Raw genomic sequence first — 10,923 nt, forward strand, 5'->3', positions numbered from 1 at the left:
GCTATGTTTTAACTTACCTTCTTTCTTAAATAATTTAAATGTTGATTAGCATTCGCAAGTAACAGCATGTTCTTTTTTCTGTTACTATACCGCTCTTACAATATTTTGTTTCGCAAAATTGAGACGCACCTCCAATGTGATTATCTATCTTTGTTATGACGTGCCCCTGTTGCATTGCTAAGTTTTCGTAAGGGGCGCAGACCCTTAGTCAAGCCTTTTATAGGCTTTTTGTCTGCGCCCCCAACATCTATGCGATGTTGAATGAAAATTTTATTGATTGATTGATTATAAAAAAAACAAGTATGCTACGGAACTGACTGCATGCTTCAATCGACGAATACATTTTGTTTAAATAAACGTGTTTGCGGAAAACTCATATATTAGCTTAATTTGATGCAGTTTGGTTGGCAACATTTTTCTCCATTGTTTAAATAATATAAAGCACTTCTGATCACAACTAAGGAGTCTGGAAAAGTGTGCATGTTTATGTTTATGAGATTTGTAACACAATTTCCTTTTTCTGCCTTGCTCGTACGTATGTCCCCGTTTTCACTCCTAAAATTATGGTCACCCTACATATACTGAACATTGCAAAAAAAGGCGACCAAAAATAAATAAAAAAGAGGATTTACAGACATATAAAACTATGCAGTTGTGTTTCTTCTTTACTTCGACGTTTTTAAGTAAGACGTTCTAGACAACCTTTAACAACCAATTGAAAGTTGTCGTTCAATTGGTTTTCCGAAGTGAAGACAACTTTCAATTGGTTGTCCCCCGAAGCTAACGTCAGGGATTAGAACTAGTCAAGCTGAAACCAGACACTTGTTTACCGGAGGCGGTTTCCAGACATGCAATGCAAAATAAAATTTAGCTGCTGAGCCCTATGCAATTCCAATTTCAGATGTTTGGTTATTTTCTTAGCAACCATCGAACGTATGAACTTCAGAATGGTTTTATTAGAAAGATACTAAAAACTGAGTAATATTGCGGCGCTTCATTTTCCAATCTTGAAGTTTAAACTTTTTTTCTTTCTTTTGTACATTTAAATGTACATTTAAAAAATAAACAAGTGTCTAAAAATAAATTCAGGGGCCACAATATTAAAGACCAAAACTATTTGGATGTATCTCTAACGTGGTCTTTACCCCATAGATTCCCATTTTTGCAGTCGCTGCGGGACGTCACAGTAATCGCTACATTGTCACACAACGAGCAACACTTTACTATTTACACCACTGGGAATAATACATCCACATTCGAAAGCTTGCAAGGCCAAAAAGTTCAATCTTTCGCGTTCCTCGTCGTCGTCGTTCTTCTTCTTCTTTTTCCCGTGTTTTTTTGTTTTTTTTTTGCACGCACGTGGTGGGGCAGCTTAGCAGACTTCTTTCTTTTCTGCTTCTACTCCCTGTTCATCTAACGCCAACAGAGGCTTATTCGACGTTAGTTGCAACACACTCCCCACCGAATGGGTTCGAACCCATTGTAGATATCAGTTATTCTATTGGATAAAGCAATTGTACCGGTCATTTCAGCAACAATCCCCTGTTTAAACGCACGACACATGAACGAATCTTTCCATCCCGACCCAAAAACACTTCAATCCTGCCCATCTTCCACAGCAAACGTGGACGCTGCTCCTTAAGCAGGACAAGCTGTCCAACCTCAAGGGGTGTGGATATCCGTTGCTTTCTTTCCTAGGCGGATCGAAGCTCTCTTAGATACTCCAATTGCCACATCTCTTAAAATCTGTTAAGAATCTCCTTTCTGCGTTTCCAAAGCTGGCGGAGCACCTCAGGTGACGAAGCAAAGACTTTTTTCTCCGCCACCGGAAGCGCCGGAAGCCTTCGTCCCGTGAGGAAGCTTGCAAGAGTGAGCGACTCGCCCACGTCGATCTCATTGTAGACAAATGTGAGAGGCCGTGAATTTACTACGGCTTCAATCTCGCACAGAACTGTATGTAATTCTTCCCAGTCCAAAGATCTCTTGCCGATCACTTTCCTGAGCCCAACTTTCACCGATCGGGCGAGTCGCTCGTAGAAGCCTCCCCACTATGGCGCCCGCTCAACAATATAGTGCCACTCAATATTCCCGTTGGCGAAGTGGTCTACCACCTCTGGGTGTCGCAGCGTCTTCAAGAGTTCGACCAAGTCTTTGGATGCCCTCTTAAAGGACAGCGCATTGTCCGAGTACACGATGCGACACAAACCCCTTCGCGACACGAACCTTCGGAACGAAAGCAAAAAGCCTTTTGCCGAAACGTCCGGCACGAGCTCCAAGTGCACCGCGCGCGTGACGGCACAGGTAAACAAGGCAATGTATGACTTATGCGTGAGCTCATTTTCTCGCACGTACATCGGCCCCGCAAAGTCTACGCCGACCATCTCAAAGGGATCAGCTTGCGTGGTTCTTGTACCCGGCAAAGGTCCCGTTGGAGCACTGGCAGGAGTGGCACTGAATCTCTGACAGGTAACGCAAGCATGCACCACCTTCTTGACCAACTGTCTTCCGCGGATGATCCAGTATCTCTCGCGAAGCTGCGAAGCTGCATGAGAGTGTCTCGTGGCCCCCCGGTGCATCATCTGTCGGTGAGCTACGATTGTCAGCAAGGTGGAATACCGATGTTCGTTGGGCAGCACGATGGGTTCACGTTCATCATGAGTCAGGTTTGCTGATCGTATACGTCCTTTGATCCGGAGAACTCCCTCTTGGTCGACGAATGTTTGGAAATTTCGCAAGGCTGAACCAGGCGGCGCTGCTTTTTTTTTTTTTCAGCGGCACAACTAATCTCGGAGACAAACGTCGAGCTTTGTGCCTTCTTTATCCAAACGGTTTGTGCTGCTTGGATCTCCTCAGCGCTCAGCGATCCAGTTTTTTTTTTATTGGTAATCGAAGGGTACGGACAAACCGAAGGCACCCAGGCTGTTGTTCGGTGTAGTCTCACAGCCGAACTGAATCTCGAGATGTCCATGAACTCCACGGACGTGTCAGCAGGTACTAAAGGGACTACAGCTTTCAAAGCTTTCTCCTCGAGCTTGTCGTGGGAAAGCACTCCAGCAGTTTCTTCGGGCCATTCGGTTGCTGGAAGCTGTAACCAACTTGGTCCGGTCCACCAGAGCGAAGCAGAAAGCAGTTGATCAGCTTTCAGCCCTCGGGTCATTAAATCTGCGGGATTTTCCTTACCCGGGCAGTGGTGCCACTTTGCGTCCCCTGAGTTTCCTTGTATCTCCAGTACTCGGTTTTTCACAAACATTTTCCATCTGAAGGCCTCTCCTCTCATCCAGTGCAAAGTGATCATCGAGTACGTCCAAAAGTGAATTTCGTCGACCTGGATTTCGAGGCATATCTTGACGCACTTCAGTAGTCTCGATCCGATCAAGCTTGCCACGAGCTCTAGTCTCGCCAAGGAAAGTTCCTTCAGGGGGGCGACGCGGCACTTAGCGAGCAATATAGTCGCCTTCTTCTTTCCGCTGTCGTCAGTTGAACACAGAAAAATAATCGATCTGTAGGCGGAAGAGCTGGCGTTCGAGAACAGATGCAACGCTCTGTGTATGATTACGTCGCTCGGTCCTGCTGTCTTAGTACCTGGCAACGCTGATCTGACCCAGTTTGGTGAGCTCGTCGTACCAACTCTCCCAGTCTCCCACCAGTTCGCCCGGCAGTGCATCATCCGAACGCAGGTTCCGCTTCCAGATCTCTTGAAACAAAATCTTGGCTCGGGCCACGAAAGGGGAGAGGAAACCGAGTGGGTTGTAGAGTCGCGCCTTGGTCTGGAGCGCGAATCGCTTGGTGTTTCTGCGTTGGTTTGTAAACTCGACCACCTGTTCTGTTGTAAAAGACAGTTTGTCTTCGTTCGACTCCCACGTTATGCCCAGCACTTTCACCACTCCCGTCAGCTGTCCAAGGGCTCTCTCTTCGGGTACGTTGTCCTCCAGCATTTTCTTTAGGACCGCGCTGTTGGACCCCCACTTATGAACCTTCATTCCAGCTTCCCCGAATATTTTGGTCGCCTCAGTGTAGAACTTTTGGGCCGCCTCCTCACTTTCTGTGCCGGTCAAGAGGTCGTCCACATATACTGATTTTTTCAGTTTTTTTCTGCTGTTTGTGAGAACTCGCTTTCCATAACTCTGTAATGGTGCTGTAGGTTTGCTCCCAGTAGGAAAGGACTGCATGTTGTACCGAAGGTTACCCTTGTCATACGCCAGACCTCGACTTCTGGGGTAGGTTGGTCTGGGTGAGGCGGCTCTTTATACCAGAGAAACCGCAATGCGTCGCGGTGCTCCTTGTGTACACCGATCTGAAGGAAGACTTTTTCGACGTCTGCAATTAGTGCTACCCCACGTTGCCTAAACCTCAGGAGTAGGACAACCAGGTCTGGATTCATATTCGGACCGCCTTCAAGGTTGTCGTTCAATGATCTGGAATTCGGTCCGTGCGAAGAGGCGTCGAACACGATCCTCATTTTTGTCATGCTGCTACCCTCTCGTAGAACAGCTTCGTGTGGCATATAATAAACACGTCCTTCGGAACCGTTTTTAGAGCGCAGCTCTTAGGGGCCCGTTCCCGGCTTGAGCGGCGTCGCCGTCGCCGTCGGCATCGGCGTCGCCGTCGGCGTAACCAAGGTCATCCCAAGGTCACTTGACCCCAAGGTCATCCCAAGGTGGTCACGTGACACGCAAGGTCACGTGACACCCAAACTCACGTGGCTCCCCAAGTCACGTGACCCCGGGGTCACGCTGACGATGCATCCGCATCGTCAGCGTCATCATCACTGATGACGTCACCGGCATCCGCATCGTCATCGTCATCATCACTGATGACGTCACCGGCATCCGCATCATCATTGTCATCGTCACTGATGACGTCATCAGTGACTTCACTGATGACGTCATCGGTATCCGCATCGTCATCGTTACTGATGAAGTCATCGGCATCGTAATCGTCACGTGACCCCCCTAGGTCACGTGACCCCCACCCAAGGTCACTTGACCCCCCCCCCCCCAGTACCCTTCCCTCCTCCTCCTCAAGAGCTGCGCTCTAATTCGGCGTTACAGGGAGTTGTAAACGGCTTTCACTTTTTTTTGTTCAACCTTCTCGGCAATCCCGTTATCTGCGTACAGCCGGATAGCCTGGTCCAGGGTGTAAGATAGACAGGTGGGGAAATGGCCCGTAGAAACCTACCGCAGCGCCGTGACCGGATTGTGTACTCGTCTGCTTGCGGGTGGTTTGCGGGTACCCCCGATTTGCGACAGATGGCGCTGCGGCGAGAAGAAAAAAATTGGAATCGAATTCGCATGGAACTCTATGGGAGAGTGCGCAAAATAAACTGACAGCACGACAGTCCTCTATTGAAAATCCACGAGAAACCTTCTCCATCAGTTTAACCGGTCGCCAGCGTTCGCCCACCTGGAGTGAGACTTCGCGGTACTCAACATAGATGGCGCCACAGAAAAAGAGAAAACCGAGGGGGACACAATCCGGTCGCTCATTTGGCTCTCGTTTCACCACCTGTCTATCTTCCACCCTGGCCTGGTCATACCTTCGCATAAAGTCTGGGTTTTTGCTTAGCTTCCTTCGTAGACTTTCCAGGCGCTTCCATGCCACATCTCGGTTCCATTCTAGGTGCACATCTGTTTTCCAAGGGAGGCCAACCTCGTACCTTCCCTTCGTCTTGGTGATGCTCGCTTCAAAGCGTCGCATGATGTCATTATCTGACTGATCTCGCTCCGCCTCTTCGAGTACTCCCACACTTTCAAGCTCCCAGAATCTCCTCAATATTGATGGCTCTTGTTCGTCTACAGCGGATATGAGCACTGTCACCTGGGAACAGCTGACAGTATCGGAAGTCAATTGTGTGGATCCATGTACGCTGTTGCTCAGTCGTTGGATCCTTCCTGTTACACATTCCCAGTAATGTTCCGATCCCAGTAGTATCACTACACCGCCACAGTCCAGTCCGTTCAGGTCGTCACCCGACTTAAACCCAAGTTCTTCCATTTTTCCAATAACGTCCTCCTCAGGGCTAGGGAGTTCTTGCTCGGAGATGGAATGTGTGTTGAGGGCGTCGATCTTGTATTTCTTGCCATTGTGTTGGTTGCGCAGAATCACTCGGACCCTGCGGTACGTTCGTTCCCTATTCTTGCCTCCGAACACTCCGACAGTCAGGATCTCAGTCCCGAGCAGTTTGAAACCGAGACTCCTCGATAGCTCTTCCGTGATGAAGGACCGCTGGCTACCACTGTCAAAAAGAATCCGAGCTCGCTTTTTCCTGTTTTTGCCTTCCACCGACGCGGTAACCGTTTGTAAAAGTACTGTCGGCGTGTTTTCTTCGTTTACATGCAGGCTAACTGATGCTTCGTCTTTCTTTTGCTGTGCGTTCGATCTGTCGGCAGATCGTCTCGGAGTATAATCTGGGTCGCACATGCTGGATGTATGTCTGCCTCGGCACCTGTTCCAGCAGGGTGTACCTCGACACATCCTTGCCATGTGCCCCACTTTCGTGCACCGGAAGCACCTCTGGGCGTTTTGTAGCCTGCGCTTCTTTTCAGCTAGCGTTATCCTTGAGTTGCAGTCGGGTGTTTCATGCTTTTTTGACCTGCAGAAGAAACATTTAAGGCCTTTCACAACACCATGCAGAGCCGTAGCAGGAGAGGTTCGTGGCATGTCGGGGTTTGTCGACTTCTGCGTCTCGCACTTGGTGAAATGGGATGTAGATTTACCACCAACGTCCTCTGCCTGTTCTTTAGATGCCTTTTCCTGGCTCTCCACCTTGATGTGCAGAAACTCGAGTAAAGTCCGAAGTGCTCTCAGATGTGTGCGATCTGCGGTAGGTTCCGAACTTGTCTGTGACGCTGGTACAGATCTACTGGCGGTGACGCTCTCGGCTTCCCACTGCAGCGTCTTTCGGTGGTATTCGATGATAATTTCTCTTGGGAGCGCTCGAAGGAGCACTGGGTAAAGCATTGAACAGTAGGATTCTTCGCTCACGCCCAGTGCCTTGAGACCCTGGATGCGAGCTTGACGGCTATCATACAATCGCCGCAGTATTCTGACGTTGCGCTGAGGTGAAACACGTTGTATGTCCATGTGATCCTGGATTAGCGCTTCTTGCTTCTCGAACCTCCGCTGTAGGAGATCGATGGCGTCCGCGTAGCACTCTGCTGTGGGCTGCAGTCCATCGATGGCTGCCGCTCCATCCCCTGTTAGTGCCGCCTTTAAGTAGTTAGACTTGTCGTATGGTGTCATGTAAGGGTTCCGGTGGATTGCGGCACCAAACTGCAGGTTCCAGAAAGGCAGCCAGTTTTTCAGCTGTCCGTTGAACTTAATCAGTTCCAGCTTTGGAAGTCTGACCTTCCTTGATGTTGATGCTGCCAGTCCGTCTCCGTTTTCGTTCGACTGACTGTCACTGGCGGAATGCCCAGCTCCCGTCGAACGCCTTAACTGGCTCTTTAGCTTGGTTAAGAATATGACGATCTTGTCTACGTACTCGACGACTTGCGCGAATTCCGCATTTCCGTCTTGTTCTAAAACAAGCGGTTCGATGGCGGAGTCGACGATGTTAAGTTGGCCCTGAGCTAGTGTCAGACGCTCGATGAGCATCTCTAGCTCAGCTACGTTCGGTCCTGGGGCCCTTAGCAACCCTTCTGCGTCGTTCAACAGTCGAGTTACCTGTGACCGGATGGCCTTGCGCTTTTTCTTGAGGACTTCCATCGTACGTGAAGAGTCACTCACGTTCCAGCTTTGAAGTATCCACAGCGATGTCAATCCCGGGTTTCGGCACCAAAGTTTTGTTGCAGTCGCTGCGGGTCGTCGCAGTGATCGTTCCATTGTCACACAACGAGCAACACTTTACTATTTACACCGCTGGGAATAATACGTCGACATTCGAAAGCTTGCAAGGTCAAAACGTTCAATCGTTCACGTTCCTCGTCGTCGTCGTTCTTCTTTTTCTTTTCCCCGTTTTTTTTCGTGCGCATGTGCCGGGGCAGCTTCGCAGACTTTTTTCTTTTCTGCTTCTACTCCCTGTTCGTCTAACGCGGACAGAGGTTTATCTAACGTTAGCTGCAACACTCATCGTAATATATTTTAACCACGTTTGCAGCCCATCAAAGTATGATAAATCCAGCTGTCAGCTGGCGCCCTCTATGTGTCTCGGTAATACTTCCTCTTGAAATTGCGCAATGCATTTTTGCGTTCTGGACTACTTGCGTCTTTAAGGTCGTTCTGCTCGCGGTCGGGATTTTTAGGGGGAGCGCCTCCCGAAATGCAGGAGCGGTTTCTTTTCTTTGTTGTTCGGCGGGCAAAGATATTTTGCGGGTAGCGCGGGTGTAATTAGTAAGTTGTGAATTGCCCGAGCGCGGCGTTGAGAGGACGTTCTGTTCTTTGTTGGTGTTTTGGGGTCGCAGAAATGCGACTCCAATGGTTGGAAAGAGAGGGATTGCCAGAGGTTTTATGCAGGCGGCCCTGGTGAGCTCTTGCCCTCACCAGTTGCTGACTAGTTTTTGCTACCAAACCGACAGGCTCATGCAGGGAGGGTACACTAGAGAAGTCCTTGTCGGTGCGGCGCAGAGCCTGTTGAAAGGACTTGGACGCCCCAAGTCCCAACCTAGGAAGCCACCTAACGTGAGACCGGTGGTTCTTCCTTACACCCATAAGCTTACGCACGGACTCAAAAGGGTAGCACAGCGAAATAGAGTCTCCGTGGTGTTCTCTGCACCTTCGAAATGTGCTATGTGTCGATGTGCTAATGTTGATAAAGGTCGTTCGGAACTCGACTGCGGTAAGAAGCACAAGAACGAGTTTGTGCCGTGCGCGGTCGGCGTGGTGTGCAGAATTCAGTTTTCCTGTGGGAGAGTGCACTTCGGCCAATCAGGCAGGTGCTTCAATGATAAGCTCAGAGAACACGCACTTCGGATAAAATCTTCGCCATCGGCTAATTTGGCCATTCATTATGATAGATGTGAGTGCTCCCTTCTTTTAGAAAAAAACGATTGTCGCTCATCACAGTCAGCAGGTGACTCGTGAAATATTCTGAGCTTATTACATTTCTAAGTATAAAGTTGAGTGCCTCAGTGCTTCTTTGATTGCGCTCTTTGATAGAGAAATTGCGTTCTCGGAGAGTAGTGACACGTGCCCTTAGGCAATGGTCCGAGGTATGTTTCTCTTGTGTTTTCACGCCACTAGGTGGTTCTCCAAAAAGTGAAAGCCGTTAACAACTCCCTGTAACGCCGAATTGGAGCGCAGCTCTTGAGGAGGAGGAGGGAAGGGTACCGAGAGGACGGTAGACCCCTCCTCCTCCTCCTCCTTCTCCTCCTCCTCCCCTCATTCTTTAATATGCTCCGGGGGGTCACGTGACCTCGGGGAGGGGGCCACGTGACCTGGGGGGCCACGTGAGCTGGGGGGCCACGTGACCTGGGTGGCCACGTGATCTCGGGGGGTCACGTGGTCTCGGAGGGTCACGAGACATGGGGGGTCACGTGACCTTGGGAGGATCACGTGGCCTCGGGGGTCACGAGACCTTGGGGTCACGTGACCTGGGGGGTCACGTGATCTCGGGGGGTCACGTGATCTCGGGGGGGTCACGAGACCTGGGGGTCACGCGACCGGGGGAGTCACGTGACCTTGGGGTGACCTTGAGAGGGGCCACGTGACCTTGGGGGGTCACGTGTCCTGGGGGTCACGTGACCTTGGGGTGACCTTGGTGACGGCGACGGCGACGGCGACGGCGACGCCGACGCCGCTCAAGCCGGAAACGGGCCCCTAAGAGCTGCGCTCTAAAATAAACTAGTTGTCTGTCAGCGCTCGGTCTCTGTGTTCCTCGTTCTTTGTCCTCTGTACTCTTGGCGCTATTTTCCTCTTCATAACTTTTCATAGCGAGTGAAATGTTTCCTTTGTTTCTTTTTTGTTCGGCGCGGAAGATATTTTACGGTAGCGCCGGTGTGAGTCATAAGCTGTCAATCGCCCGAGCGCGTCGTTGGGAGGATCTTTCGTTCTTTGTTGGCGTTTTGGGTCACGAAAAGGGATGTAAAAGATTTCACGCTTCAAGCGGTCATTGCGTGAGGACTGAAGTTAGCAACCGCAGGCAGACAAAAGCTACCGAAGCGTCAAATGGTATATACTGCCTTACCAGTTCTTTCTGTTTGAAGTGGGAGAGGTAATTTAATCTGGCGATTTCAAATATTCTGTATACATATATTTAAAAGGTTTACTTATCTTAAATGCGGAAGACACGCACGTTAGTTCGTCAACTTTGTTTTAATTTCGACATTTGCTCTGCATATCAACTTCTGGTGCCTGATTTCTACCGTAACGAAACAAACACTGCGCAAATGTATTCAGTGAAGCTAAAAACAGGACAAGCTTTTTGTAAGTAGGCGTCACACGTTGCTATATGGAAGTCGTGAAAGTCTTGCGTTGAAGATTCCTTGTTCAACCTCAACCAACACGCTCTTGATTCAGTATTTTATGAAATATAGGCGAACGTTTTTGGGCATGAACCCGAACACCTTTCATTGTGGTGTGCGCCGATTGCACTGTCTTGGCTGCGTTGAGCCCTTGGTCGACTGTTACTGTTGGGCGGAGGAGAAAATATAACTTAGAACGTGCAGCGGAGAAAGGCTCACCGGAGAGGAGCTCACCGGTGAAATACCGCAAAACCGACAAATGCGCAGAAAAGTTCATTTACGAAATATTTTATTCAATATTTAAAATGTAACATTCTCGGCATTGTTCGCACTGTGGTGCTCAAATTTAAAACTCACGTCCGCACTTTGCATACCTTTGATGCTGAGCATTTTGTGTGTTCGTATATTTTTTTTAAATCAAGTGTTATCATTCAGCTCCAGAAGAATAGCTTACTTTCTAAGAAAAAAATGGGGAAGATGCAGACGGATTCGCAGTTTCGCAAAATGCGAACAATAAAAAAGT

At 49.3% G+C, this 10,923-nt stretch overlaps 1 protein-coding gene across 1 annotated transcript; it reads right to left on the minus strand.

Annotated features, from left to right (window-relative positions):
* Nucleotides 1–3,575: 3,575 nt before the first annotated feature.
* On the minus strand, nt 3,576–7,242 carry LOC120838474. Its single transcript, XM_040208415.1, has 2 exons — nt 5,657–7,242; nt 3,576–3,951 (listed from the first exon to the last, which is right to left on the minus strand). The coding sequence occupies exons 1-2, from the start codon at nt 7,240–7,242 to the stop codon at nt 3,576–3,578; spliced, it is 1,962 nt and encodes a 653-aa protein (XP_040064349.1).
* Nucleotides 7,243–10,923: the final 3,681 nt, after the last annotated feature.

Source organism: Ixodes scapularis, unplaced genomic scaffold, assembly GCF_016920785.2.
Source record: "Ixodes scapularis isolate PalLabHiFi unplaced genomic scaffold, ASM1692078v2 PGA_scaffold1__304_contigs__length_218370807, whole genome shotgun sequence".
In the NCBI taxonomy this organism is placed as follows: Eukaryota; Metazoa; Arthropoda; class Arachnida; order Ixodida; family Ixodidae; genus Ixodes; species Ixodes scapularis.

Coding starts and splice junctions, on each gene's coding strand:
- LOC120838474 (XM_040208415.1), bottom strand. CDS start 7,242: ATGACACCATACGACAAGTCTAACTACTTAAAGGCGGCACTAACAGGG. Junction 3,952..5,656: donor ATCACCAAGACGAAGGGAAG/GTACGAGGTTGG, acceptor GGGGTCCAACAG/CGCGGTCCTAAAGAAAATGC.